The sequence below is a fragment of the Akebia trifoliata genome, chromosome 4 (genome assembly GCF_017979445.1).
Source record: "Akebia trifoliata isolate Shusen 1 chromosome 4, ASM1797944v1, whole genome shotgun sequence".
Classification (NCBI taxonomy): domain Eukaryota; kingdom Viridiplantae; phylum Streptophyta; class Magnoliopsida; order Ranunculales; family Lardizabalaceae; genus Akebia; species Akebia trifoliata.
In genome coordinates, this window is record NC_141378.1 from 14,144,404 (window position 1) to 14,159,248 (window position 14,845).

The 14,845-nt window shown below is 35.3% G+C and overlaps 1 protein-coding gene across 1 annotated transcript; it reads right to left on the minus strand.

Annotated features, from left to right (window-relative positions):
• Nucleotides 1–1,199: 1,199 nt before the first annotated feature.
• On the minus strand, nucleotides 1,200–13,566 carry LOC147403993 (Ribonuclease II/R family protein). Its single transcript, XM_086439800.1, has 7 exons — nucleotides 13,147–13,566; nucleotides 7,469–7,920; nucleotides 7,287–7,340; nucleotides 7,131–7,199; nucleotides 3,478–5,577; nucleotides 2,223–2,294; nucleotides 1,200–2,132 (listed from the first exon to the last, which is right to left on the minus strand). Exons 1-7 carry the CDS (start codon nucleotides 13,256–13,258, stop codon nucleotides 1,719–1,721), a joined length of 3,273 nt encoding a protein of 1,090 aa, XP_086295926.1. The 5' UTR covers nucleotides 13,259–13,566; the 3' UTR covers nucleotides 1,200–1,718.
• Between the last annotated feature and the right edge of the window lie 1,279 nt (nucleotides 13,567–14,845).

Consider the following 14,845-nt stretch of genomic DNA (forward strand, 5'->3'; position numbering starts at 1 on the left):
TTTATTCTGATTTACTTTAATTGTTTTAACATTTTTATAGACAAATATTTTTACAAATAAATTTAAATAATGAGATTTTTTTTAAATAATAAATTTAATAGTGTGATTTTTCAGATGAGATGTCTTAATTTTGTTAAGAATAAGCTTTATAAGTTTGGATCTAATAAAATTAAAGTAAAAAAAAAATTATTAATTTATACATACAAACATTTTGATCACTTAGAGCGATTCCACTAGCCATCCCCTCTCTAACTGTTATTTTTGAAGGGTTAAATCGAAAATGTACCTCCAACACAGTAGAGAGTGAGATTTTCACTACCCATTTTGATTAGAAATTTGGATTCTCCCTCCCCCAACGGCTATTTTAGAGTTATTTAGAATTTCAAGGGTCTCCGAAGCACTAGTCATCACCATCCCAATTAAATAATATTAAAATATTTATAGATAATTATTTAAATAGCTCGGCCGGAGTGTGTGCCCTTGAATATCCAAAATGACTATTAATAATGGAATGACTAGTCATTTTGGATATTCCCCTTGGAATTGCTCTTAATGAGAATTACAGCAAATTAGAAGGCAATTTTAGTGATCTTAAAACATAAGTTAAATCATTCTAAACAATTCAATTTTATTTTATTAATATATTTTATACTTAAATCAGGAATTCTAACATAAAAAATCCACCAAGTATTAGTTAATCACAAACATGGGTCATTAAAAAGATAAATTTGTATACGAACGAAGACAGACCAAAAAAAAAAAAACGTAACTGATTACTTTAGGAGCTCCTACCATTTACTTTTTAATGGTTCTCTCCAGTGCCTTCTTGAGCATTTCCCCCAGGACCCATCTGACTTAATGGAAGACCTCAAGTCCCCCACTCGATCATCATCGCATGCTGAATCACAAAGGGACCTCATACATCTTTATAAATAAATAAATAAATAAAACAGAAGCTAATCCAGCTGACTTACAGCAGTAGTTTCCAACCAGTGTTCAGATCTGTTGCTACAGCCACTCATCAAAGTTTCCACCATCTGTAGCAGGGTCGGAAGGTGGTTCACATCTGCTGAACTTAAAAACAACGCTAATATAAAAAATACAATTACATTCATCTATTAAGGTGGGCGAAGAAGGATTCCATTTGAAGATGATAGATACATGCAAGAGCCAATATTTTCTTCTCAAAGTGAGAGAAATTGATAACTAAAACCATGTTACTTAACTTGAAATTTCATCCACAATCCTTAAATAACAGTCAAATGTACCGGAAAGTATAAAAATTACCCAAAAGGGCGGGAAAATTAAAAAAAAAAAAAAAAAATACTTGAGATTAGTTCAAGACTTTGGTACTCCTAGATAACGGCTGGTACTGAAACTGTCCTACCAAAAAACACGGACCAAGTCCCACAAAGCAGCTTAGTTTCAAAAAATATAGCCGCTAAGCCAGTCATCACCCAGACCCTACGCTTACCTACAACTCCCAACCAGATATTCATCTTCAGTATTCAGATATAACTCTAATTATCCATCACTTACATATGATACGATATATTTGTTACTCCATAAGACCTATACACCCAACTTGATATCTACAACAATTCAAACCCAATTCAAGTGGAGCTCTATTTTCTTCAGACTTCTCAATCCAACTACTGTTTGATCTTAGAAAGCTTCGTCTCAAACCCCAAGGTCAACATATTGTGAAACCCTAGTGCTTACCTCAAATATGAGGTTGCATACAACCTTGCCCCTATGTCTAGTGCCCCATCATCACCCCCAATTGCATGGAGTGCTACATGGATGGTGGAAAGAAGGCCCACCGTCAGAGGGAAAATAGGAGGATCCATTTCATTAATTTCTGAAATGCCAAGCTCGTCGTCAACAGTAGCTTCTGCTTCTTGGGTTGTTCCTACCTCTTGTGTATTGTTTTCTGAGAACACATTTTTCTTTGGTTTCAAGTCACATGTGTTAATGACCCATGCAACATCTTCAAGTGGCCGAGTTTTACCAGGACTACCTCTCCTCTGAGAATGCTTCTTTGTACATAAGTCGAGCACCAGCGTAGATGTTGTCTCAAGCCATTCTACAGCCAATCCTTCAACATCGTCATAGCAGATCCTTCGCTCAATCTAGAAGCAGTAGATACACATTCTTAAGGAACAAAAATTATATTCAAAATGTAAAATATAAAAAAGATGAAGTGGTAGGCAACTTCTTACTGAAAGCTTGTGAATGTAGATGGACATGAATTTTGGTCCGAGGCCCAAAACTCTAGCTTCGGCAATTAAAGTCTGTCAAACAACAAAAGAGAGTGAGAAATGAAGACTCAGACAAATCCAATGGAAACATATGTTGCTCAACCATTCTAGTAACTTCCTCAATTTTCACAGATATTTGGTTATATAACAACAAAGCCTTGTACCAAAGATTTGGGTTATAGTGGATTATACATAGCACACAAATCCAAATTCCAATCCTTACGTCAATTTATTTATAAAAGAATTCACTTATTATTCTGCTGATTGCCATTTGACCTGAGAGACTATGAACTCTATACACCATCTTAAACACTAAATTACTGAAATCTGAGCATATTTAAAGGGAGAAAAAAATAGCATTCACAGAGACTTAGGCAGATGAGAGTAGCATACTTACGTTTCCCAAACAGGCTACGATACACATGTTTAGTAACAGACCAAACATAAATATAGATATAAAGATTTTATTAGAAAAATGAGGTTGAGGGGACCTAGCCATTACAGTGACATGAAAAGACAGAAGAACAACCTTATCCACTATCCTTGCATTACAATTCCCACCTAGACTTAGTCTTCAAAATAGACATGTTTAAAATCCGTGAAGAGTTTACTCCAAAAGGAACAACAGGACTAAGATGCGAAACAATATAAATGTGAAAAAATTATTGACTCACTAATTTAAGATATTATCAATGTTAAATGACTAGTTCCAGATTAGTAAGTTTCAGAACAAGGTTTGGTGTTCACAAAGAGAGAACGATTTATTACTACATATCATTCAATCCAGACTTCATCTTTCAGGGGTGTATTACAATTCATGTGTGCCAATGGGCTATACGAACATTGAGACTATATTCCCCTATCAAATATCACAAACCTATCTAAGGTGTGAAGGTATTGGAATAGAATACTAAGGTGAAAGTGTCAGGATACCAATTGTTACAGATGAACGACTCCAAAAATCAGAAAATTGAATAATCTCCTTACATACTGTCTATAAACATCTAATATTGAAAATCCTGAAGTTGGTCGCACAGTCTGAAAAGGTCAACTAAATTTACTATGGGCACCGTAGACAGGAAAGCATGAGTAGATAAAGCATTCATTAAATCTCTTGGTAAGAGTTATATAGACGGGAAAGCATGAGTAGATAAGCATCCAGTGAGATGCCGTCAGAACAAAATGAAGAGTGCATGGCATAATAGCAGATGTATACCTCTTTCTTCTTCAGCATCGCCCACAAGTAAAGCTTTCTGCCGGCATCCTCAGCATGCCTGCTAGCCATCATCCTCTTATTACAATTAGCAGCAATTTCAGCGAGCATTTCTGTAGAGGGAAGTCTGTGGTTTAATGCAGCAGCGGATAGTGCTTCCCTAAATTCTTTGGACTCTACAATATCTTTGTCAAAATGAAGACTCGTGAAACATCTTCTTGTAATTGAATCCCCCTTGTTGGCTTCAAGCACCATTCTTTGTGTCTGCAGATATATATCTTCAGCTTCAATAGCTGCAGCCAATGTTCGATGCACTACAATATCAGGATACCTCCGGAGAGGTGAAGTAAAATGTGTATAGAGAGGGCTTGCCAATGCATAGTGAGCCCACTCATTTTCTCTCTCTTTATAATCTCCAATGCAGAAGTATGTAGCTGACTGCATTGACTTTGAAGCATATGAGAGGATGATATCAAACATGACAGGATCATTCTTGAGTTTTTCCCAAATCTTCCCCAACGAGAGGTGAAACTGGCCTGACGTAGAAGTGTCTATTTCTAAACCATGCTTTCGACAAAACGCTTCGAACTCTCTGAGCTTACGTGCATTGGGTTTTGGTTGCCTACGCAATAATGCACAATCAGGGAATGCCCTCGAAATGACTTCCGCTGCTGTCCTATTTGCCAAGAGCATGAACTCCTCAACAAGAAAGTCTGATTCCATTTGCTCGTTTAATGTACTGTCATATGGAATTCCACACTCGTCAAAGAAGAAAAAAAGCTTGCGATTGTCAAAACAAAGAGCACCATCTTTAAATCTGTTCTCTCTCAACCTTGTCGAAATTTCATTGAGGCATTTAACAGATTTTATGACATCTTGCCATTCAAACTGGCCATACAATTTGGGACACCCACTACCAAGACTTCCAACATCCATCAATCCAGCAATAATGTCCTGAGCGTGCTGGTACGAGAGCTTGCAACATGAACGGATCACAGTACGACCAATCCAACGATCCACGACATCCCCCACAAGGTTGAAATCAAAGATGATAGAGAAGGCAAGTCTATCTACCCCAGGAATAAGTGAACCCAAGTCTTCTGAAAGCATTGAAGGCAACATTGGTATTTTACGCTGCTGAAGATGGAAAGCAGTAGATCGATATTGGGCTTCTACGTCCAAGGCAGTGTCCGGTAAAACAAAATATGACGCATCAGCAATGTGGACCCCAACTCTGAAAATGCTATCAGAAACCCATTCAACTGATAGAGCATCATCAAGATCGATGGCTGTAGAAGGGTCAATAGTAATTGTGCAAAGACTTCTAAGATCTTTTCTTCTTTCCAATTCCTCTGCGGGCAGTTCCCACGGAACATCTGGAAGGCAGGAAAGTGATTTGGGAGAAAACTTGCTACTGCAAATCGCATTTTCAAATAAAATTGCAGCAATCTGTGAATTGATTTCTCCACCACGTCCGAAAATATGCATGACATGAGCTAATGGTAGAAGATTTTCTTCCCTCCAATCATCAATTCGTGCAGTGACTAAGTCCATCTCAACTGTTGCATCAACCTCCAATCTTTTCTTGATGCAATCTGGTAAGCTTGTCACGGAGACCCACATATTTGGAAATTTTGCATCATTGGGTGTCAATTGGATGAATTCACAATTAGAAAATGAGGAATTCTTGTTTTTCTTGGTCTCCCCCCTATGAGAAAGCCACTGTTTAACATCAAGAAAGCCAACAACAGCACCACGACGATGAGACCCTTCAATGATACCTACAACCCTTCCAGTTGGTCGCTTGAATGGGAATGAACTAATAATGGCACATATCTTCTTTATTGAACTTGAAACTTCATTATTCTCATGGACATAACCTACATTTGAAGAATCTGAGACAGATGGACGGTGTCCATTACACTTAGAGTCATGGACAAGCTTTTCCTTCCCTTTGCCTTCATCATCAATCACTTCAACAACTTTAGGGAGCATGTTAGAATCATCAATTGGAGCAGAATTGTAAATATGACCAGCTGACCCTTTCAACTTGGTCCACAATGCAACAGAATCCAATTTAATTGCTACAATGTCTCCTTCTACCTGCATTAGGCAGGGAGCAACCTCTGTTATCATATATAGAAGTTAAACCGCTTTTCTCACCAAAGATGGGAAGAAATTGCAATCAGGTAGAAAACAATAGAGCAAAACATGGTCAGACAAATCGCCTTGGTTCCAAGAAACAATCAGAGACAAGAGACTAAGTTTGGCTAAGAAATAACTTTGACACGGAATGCTTTTTATAGTGAGCCGGATAAAATAAAATAAAAAATTCAAAGACATATCCAGAATGTAGACATGAATTGACCAACTCATTGTTAATTACATCTCGTATCAGAAAATGTATCTTCAAGATGAGTTTGAAGCGAGATTAATGTCCAGCAGATTTTAGTGAAATATGACATTCCTTTGATCCCCATAAACAAGAAGATTCAGCGTTAAAGAAAATTCTGGCACATTTTTTTAAACATAATATGTTAAAAGCAATTACAGTGCATTTTCCAACTGTCAATAGTATTTATTTAAACAAGTATTCATGCACAAACTATTATTATCTAAGAAATAAAAATAACAAGAGAGTATCTTTGGATTTGAGGTATAAGTGATTAAAAGAATGCCTTCCCACATCATAGCTTGGTCTCCCAACGAGTGGAAAAGTCTATAAGGGATCCGGTTATTGAGAGATTGGAAAGGAGACTAGCATAATGAAAGAAAAGGCAATTGCTACTAACTCAAGATGTGTGTTAAAACTAGTTTCCTAATCCCTTGTTCCATTGCCAGCCACAAAGTTGTTCTCAATTAAAGCATCCCCAGTGGCCAAACAAGCCTAAGTTTGTGTCTCCTCCCCCGAACCCCTTTCCCTGTCCTCCATGTGTTTTTCTTGTGTGTGTGAATGTGCATGTGTTTGATCTTGCTTTCTCATTCATACTCATCAGCAATAGAGAATACAAGATTTCTTCTTAAATGAAATACCACTGATATCTGATTTTCCTTGTTCTTGCTACTGGATAATACTTGCCACTAACAACAACAAAGCAAATAGGCCAGCAGTAGCCGATCAAGATTCTCTAAACACTTCGTCACTTCCCAACTCAAAAGATATGAAAAAGAAATGGAGGTGGAGATGGAGATGAGGGAGGGAACTCCGTAATTTTCAAACTTAATCAATTAGCAAAAAATACTAGTGATAAAATAAATTAGCAAAAACAAAGACAACTTTTATGGGAATTTTTTTTAACTAATCAATAATTTTTGTAGAACGTTGTTTTTTCAGCAACACACGCATACATGGGAAGAAACAAATGAAGAGGCTGAACAGAATTTTCCATTGAGATTTAAAATGCAAAATTCATAAGGAACTCAAGGAAACAACAAGAAACTAAAGTGAAACCAACTGATAATGAACAAAGTCCAACGTATACATTGAGAGAAACATATCTAAACCTGGAGAAACCAATTGCAAGTGCAGGAAATAACAAAAACCAAAACATCAAACCAGCTGATAGTGAACAATTTTTTCTTATTGATAACTGATAGTGAGCAATTTATTAGCCTACTGGAAGATACAATCTGAAAACAAGAACACTACTCCTTACAGCTCTATTTTGCGCAGCAGCTCCATTGATTAGAACATCTGTGGGTACTCCATCTATTGTACAGTACGCCTGACATACAAAAGAGTACATCTAAGTTATATACCTTAGAAATACAATGCAACTCCAGTATTAAAATGAGAAAATGAGATTCCAGACCTCAAGCCGATTGTGAGCATTTACACGAAATGATGCTTTAAATACATCTCCTTTCTGCATAACGAGAAACAAATAAGCCTATCAAACTCCTTTTCGTGGATTCATCCAAAAACCTTCATGTATTGCAAGAAAAGCTAATCTACAGAAGAAAAGATAACCTTGAAAATCATCACACAACTAACCTCTATTGCCTTATTAACTGTCTCAGCTGACCAGTGACTAACAAAATAATTTCTCTGCATATCAACATAGAACTCATTTTCCGGCAATTTTGTTTCCAGCGATTTTGAAAAAAAATCCTTATTTTGAAATGGTCCACTTGTCTTCTCATGACAGATAGGCACAGGACAAGATTTCGAATGTGTTGTTCCCTCTAAAACAGATGGAAACTGATATTGATCGTGCATACTTCCCAACTCCACTACCTCATCGTTAATATGCATTGATGGTAAAGAACTGAAAGCAACATTCGATGCACTGGACAATCCTTGAGCATTCAATGCATGAATGTCAAACCCACAGTTCAGCGATGAAGATGAATCTGTAGGCATCATTACAGAATTCAAGGTGCTACCATTTCCCAAGCAATCAGATGCCTCGCCATATATTCCATTAACTGAATTACAACCCGTCCCTGCAAAAGAGAAAAAAATAAATAAATAAAACAAAGAATATAAAAAAGTCACACAATCAATTAATGATTCCCTTTTGTATTTTTTTGATAAGTAAAAGAATTTATTTAGAAAAGATGCAGCATAAAGAAAAGCAAACAAAGCGAAAAACAACAAAACAAACTGTCCACACCATAAGGATGGCCAATAGACTCAAATATACTACTAAATTTTAATGTTACATTAATCGATCAAAAAAACAAAATTTAATGTTACATTAAAGCCAGTCCCATCTAAAGAGGAAGGTCTTGAAAGAAAACCCCTCTGAATTCTTTAAAGACTTTGCACTAAAAAGAAGGGAAATCCCAAAATAGATACGATTATCTACTGAAGTGAGTGCCCATACCCTTCGAAGACACGCAGATTTCTCTCTTCTTTAATATTCCAACACACGGTAAAAGGAATTATGATCCACATAATCCTCTTCAAATCAGAGAATGAGAAACCTAGACGTTACTAACCCTCAAAACTGGTCTAGGCACATCATGCCATGAAAAATAAAACATGTATTTTTTAATTTTTCACATTCTTTCACCGAAAGAAATACTCTTTGATAATCCTATAGAGTTGAGAAAGAGTGAGGTATTTGAACCTAAATTGAAATGTGCCGTCATGTTGAATGTCATTAATGAAGTGTATGCAATAAAGCATGCACTAAGAGTACCTGTTGTTTGGACGGGAGACGAGAATTGTAACAAAAGAAAGAACAATGGCTTTCCGAAAAGCACAAACACTAATCCATGAATGCAGGAACATAGGTTGAAAGCGATACAAGGCATGTTTCGAAGGGGGAACATGACAAGATAGGAAAATGAAGGCTTGTTTCAATAATGATAATGAATTCTAACTTTTTTTGCTAGGGGAGTTATTTAGTAAAAGGCTCGGCCCGAAAGAGCCATTGAAGACTAAAGTCAGAACACAAATATAAATTGAGCAAAAATCCATAGTTTTATTTTTAGTTCTTTTTTTCTTCCAAATCTAGAAAAGGAAGAAAAAAGTAAAAGGAAGAATAATTAAGAAAGGACAGTTCTATACAATATCTCATAGGGATATGGTTTGGGTAAGCAAGGAAATTGTTTCTAGTGACAGTATTTCTATGGTGGTAAAGCTAAGATTGCTAATGTGACTTTCTTAAAAACTTGAGTTTTACCTAATAAGGATAAAGATTCATGAGATTAATATCAGGGGACTCTCAATTTAGTAAACCCACCATGATCACCAAAATCATTACATTTTCTAAAAAAGTATTGCGCTTACTTTTTTGGCTCAACTAATCCATAGAGAAGATCACTAGACTACATTAATAAAAGTTGATAAATAAAGTAGGTGCTGACTAGCTTAGTTGGTAAAGTCTTTGGGTGATGATGTCAAAGACCTGGGTTCAAATTCCACCAGTACCGAATTACTGAACTCATTAAAAACATGCCTACCAATCAAAAAAAGAGTTGATAAACAAAATACAATACAAGAACAAGAAATATAGTTCTACAGATGATAAAATAAGAAATTTTGCTTCATACACATTACATAATTAGATAGTGTTTCAAAAATCTTGCAAAGATAAATTATTTTTATCATAAACCATAAAAAAGTAGAGCTCCTAAATTTTCTTTTTATTTCGTTCATGTATACAAGTTAGCCTTTTTTATAGAATTTTTAAAGCACTTCTTAAAAAAAATTAGTGAAACTTCCAATGTTTTCACTATGTCAGACACAGACACTTGTAAGATACCGTTTCAGCCACACTGTTGATTTTGGACACCAACAATGCGCTTTAATCATTGTCACATAGGTTTTAAGTCTTATGCCTCACCCCGGGATGGGAAAAACCATATATGGTCCTCGTAATTCTGAAAATATTGAATAAAAAGGATTGTTGCACTTGTCCAATAATGAATTGATAAGTGCTAAAATCGATAATTAAGGCTAAGCCCTAGTGTTTGTTGAGATATTTCTCAGTTTAATATGCAAGGAATTTATTACACACAATCACTTATCTACAAGTTCGTTTATTCTGCCAAAACATCTCTGCTGCCTAACAGAATAAATGAAGTTGAAAAGAATTCTATCAAACAACTCTCTTTATTAATGAAAAAATTACTCTCAAGCAATACCCAAAACTCAAGGTTTTTCCTATTTCTTATAGTTCCAAAAATCAGTGACTACTGAGGCCACTTACTAATTTCTACAAACTTAGGCACTCCTCTTTTAGAATTTCACTAACTCCTAAACTTACTAAATCTAAATAATTGATAATTATGAATTTATGAAAATCCACCCCATTCATTAAAATGTAGCATCAATGGTTATTGTGCCAAATCAACCACATTAATGATCATCAATGACAAAACTGACGCCGGAGGTGAAGATCCCCAACGGGATGATGGAATTATCAATGGTGTTGATCATAACCTTGACTATCCCTGCCTATACGGCAACACAGGGTGCAAATAAGGTGTTCTAACCTACATAAAGAAGGACCACTTAGCTAAATGGTAAGACCTTGTGGAGGTTGTTCCCAAGGTCTTAGGTCTAAACCTCTTGAAACCCTTCTTTTGCATACCACTAACCCCACCAAGCAAAAAAAAAAAAAAAAGGTGTTCTAACCTACACTACCCTGAAACTTCAAGAAGGGAGTCGTACCCATGAAGGGCACTTCATTTTCAGAGAGTTGATGTTGTATCCATGACATAACCTAGTTGCATCTCTATCATACCCAAGAACCAAGGGCAATGACACTCAGTACATCCTAACACAATGTTTTTCTAGTTGAAGTTGTTCAATCTTCATTCAAGTGCTTTTGCACGACTTTTAGGGTTTTTGCAAGATGCTCGGTCCTTAAGAAATATTACACCCATTAAAACTTCTTATTAGGGTTAATAATTATTTTTTTTTAACTTGTTATTAGAGTTATTAATTATTTTGAAATAATGTGATTTGGAATAAAGAAATAAAATTCCAGTCCCCCACATCAATCTATGGGCTTATCAAGATACATGCCATCTCAATTATGTATCTCTTGATGATTTGATTAAATTATCATGTATACAGCTGCTTGTCACATGATGGTATATGTCTTATAATTTTATGAGTCGTGTTGGAGTAACATTGAAATTGACATCATTTCATACATTGGTGTGCACAGAACCATAGATGCCTCTCACTTGTATCTTGATGAAAAGCATCTACGGTTCAGTATACACATCCACGTCAGCAATGTTTGAAACAATGTCAATTTCAATGTTACTTCAACATTTTCCTAACTTTATACATGCTAGCCAGGGGTCACATGTGATGCTCAAGAAGTTGAATTGCCCTTGAACAAATGCCAAAGGATAAGTTAAAATAAATATATGACTTCATTTTCCCACATTGTTAACCAAAATAAATCAAGCCAAGGAGGATTATAATCAACTTCAATTAAAATAAATACACATATAATAGTTATATATAAATAGCTAGTAATGGATATCAATGGAAATATCCCGTGGAGATCTTTATAAAGGATCCATTTGTACAACAAACTAAACTATGGACTAAATTCATGATCTTTTGTAGAATCTCAAATTCTTTAAAAAAAGAGTCAAGATCCAATACGGTGTCCTGTTCCTATAAAATGGGAATTGTGTATGGCATGCTTTGATTGGAGTTTAAGTCACCTCGGACTCATAACTAAGCCGTTCATGCAGCCCAATGTGCCGCAGAGACACTGTTCCTATGTAAAGGAATGGACCACCATATGGGATCGTGACTTTAAAAATAATGCCATTTTGATCATGACTCTAAAAAGAAATACCTTTCTTTAAATTTAATAAGAGGGAAAATATAGGAAGCACTATCCAATTTCTTTCCAAGGCACACTCCTTTGACCTATGGCTAACATATTCAAGTTACAGAGTTGGCCAGCAACACAGGGTTCCAAGGAGAAAAAGATCAAAATGCCTCAATATAGAACAAGGGTCATTGATTTGTAACAAAGTATTGTAGAATTTTTTATGGAAAGAAATTGGCTCAAAGGTTAGCTCACAGATCAAGAGTAAACCTCATTACAATCGTAATTATTTTGTAAATTTAATTAGAGTCTAAAAACTGCATTATGAATTAGATGCTATTTATTTCTATGAAAAATAAAAATGATAGTTCTATCCATACTTGTTTGTCGACAAAAATGGGTTTAGGTAAAAAGTCATCCTTGTTCACACACCCTTGCAATTGATACTATATATACCTGTCAGCTGCTTAAATAAATATCCATGATAATTAAAATAGTGGTAGTATTTCTTAAAAGGCAATACTTTTAACATATCAAAACAATAAATTTAGTTTAATGTGTCTTCTAAATTTGTCCACATATATTGACAATACCAATAGCATATATCACCTACCGATAAAAAAATGTTATTGTTTGTCATCCAAATTTTTAGCATCCCTGGTAAGTCCTTTGAACTTCAGAGAAGTTTAATTTCTCATGAGGTAAAAACACAGATTAATTTTTTTTTCCAAAGAAGCAATGAAATATTTCTAATAACCGGATAAAATGAAAGGATGAAAACAACCCAAAGCACATATAGTTTCCAAGCTCAAATCTCAGCCAAGGGCAAGAAGCATAAAGAGCCATCACAATCATGATTCAAAATGTCAGAATCAGAAACTGAGACCGATAATAAACGCTGCCCTGTTTTGGAATGTATCAAAATGTTTAGGCTGAGACAGTATAGGTTTTTCTCTTGATCGAAACATTACGCATTTCTTTCTAATATACATCGGTCAAAAAAAATTAAAAATAATGGGCAATGCACATTCATCGTGATCAGACTCGAATAGATTTCTAACCTATATATCATGAAAATGTAAAATAAATAAATAAAGATGAGAAAAATTATCTACTTTCATTGAGAATTTTACTATCAATCGATTTACAACAGAATTGCTAGTAATCCACATGGATAGATTTCCATCACTTTTTTAGCTTAAAATGTGAAAATTATAAATGATCTCAACTCAGAGAAAAATACAAATCCGTTCGAGTCAAGACGAACTCGGCCAGATCGCCACCACATTTGTACGATCTTTATAGGACCTAGATTTGTCTAGACGACTAAATCGAGTGGAGGCAACTCCACTGATGGATCGAATCTACCCTAATTAATTGAAGATTTACAGTAGATTGAAGCAAGATTCAATTTTACCTGAAACAGAAGAATTGTTCTTAGAGCGTCGATTCGATCGACGCTTCTTCTTCTTCTCTTTATCTCCTTCTTCGATCCTATCGACTATAAGCTGCTCCGTCATCTCTCTCATAACTTAACCAAATTCAAGATCCAAAACAAAGCAGAAACCAAGAATTCGTGCAAAAAATAAACACAATTTAACAAAACTAACAAAATCAAGAACAAAATAAAAGGGGCAAAAAACCCTAAAGATCAGAAACAAATCCAAGATTGGATTTTTTTTTTTTTTTTTTACGGCTCTATCTCGCTAGTAAAAATCACGGAAGAGCCGAAGAAGAGGCGCGAAGAAGACGTGATGATTGGTCGGTGAAAGACAACACCGACTATTTATCTACTCTCTCTCTCTCTCTCTCTAACTTCTGTTTCCCACTGAACCCCACCCTCTGTTCTTTTTCTTCTTTATACAACGAGACGGGGAGGACACCAAAGCTCGTGAGTCGTGACACGTTTTCTCCATTTCTAAGGAAAATGCTACCATGCCACATGGCTCATCGAGTGTACAATGACCCTACAACCAAAAAAAGTGACACTTGGCAGGTTTTATTTTTATTTTTATTTTTTTTTAAGATCCATTTATCTATCAATGTTTTAACCAACTTGATTTACTTTGAAATAAAACTAAACCCTATTGACAAAAGTTTCTCTACATACAACAAAGTAAATTTGAAGGTCAGAGGCCAACTAATGTTAAACGCAAACTAGAATGAGTTATTATCATTGAGTTAATCTCTTGGAATTACTTCTTTTTTTTTAATATTGTGGGTGTCCCTACCCTTCGGATGGGACTACTCCCACGGTCACAAACACACCGCTACCTTAGAAAGTCCTATGTGCAACAGGTTGATCCAAGGGTCAACGTGACCCTGGATTGGCCCAAAGAAATCTTCTGGGATTACATTAACGTATACTACATATTAAAAAATTGTTGTCTAGGAGCTTTATAATGAATACAATCAAAACCGAATGTAGGAGTCGTAAGTTTTTATTCAAAATCAAAAGGAGGAATTACCAATTAAAATTGAAGGTCTAAAAATATCTAAAAGCGATCAATATCATTATTTTGAGTTTATTACATGTAAGGATGATAATTTTGAGGAAGATGTTGGTATAAAATTAATCCAAAATTGAATAGCATGTCTTGAGTTTTCAGACCCTTGTTAAGGCATGGACAAGCAGTGGCACTATGTCGTTTGATGTTGTTAGGGAACTATACCAAACTGTGCCATCTAACTTGAAGTCTAGTCTCTTTAAGAGCTTTGAATGTAGACTCCATGGAGTAAGTACCTTTAGGACTAGCTGTCCAGATGACTCTATCTAACTTTGAGTAGTCGAGATCCATACCTTTTGAACGATGAGTAGTAAAAATTATTATATCAATAAACTAAGTATAAGGATGTTAGGATAGATGTGTAAAAATGATAAAGTTATAGATGTACACATTTGAGAAGTGTAGGAATAATTATTTTAGGTAAAAAGATTAACTCACCCCCATACTCAAATCTCGATAAAGGTTTTTCTCATGTTTTCTACAAAAAATCTCAAATCTGGGAGGGTTTTCTAGATAAAAATCCTCTAACTATCTAGTTAGTAAGAAATCAAGTAGGCCTGAGTTAGAGAATAAGTCAAAAAAGTCATTTACATGTGTGATCATTTTCTT

Excerpts from the sequence above, each read along its gene's own strand:
- LOC147403993 (XM_086439800.1), bottom strand. The coding sequence starts at position 13,258 with ATGAGAGAGATGACGGAGCAGCTTATAGTCGATAGGATCGAAGAAGGA. Across the intron at positions 7,341-7,468 it reads CAGTTAATAAGGCAATAGAG|AAAGGAGATGTATTTAAAGC; the intron begins GTTAGTTGTGTG and ends CTCGTTATGCAG. Across the intron at positions 2,133-2,222 it reads TCTACATTCACAAGCTTTCA|ATTGAGCGAAGGATCTGCTA; the intron begins GTAAGAAGTTGC and ends TACTGCTTCTAG.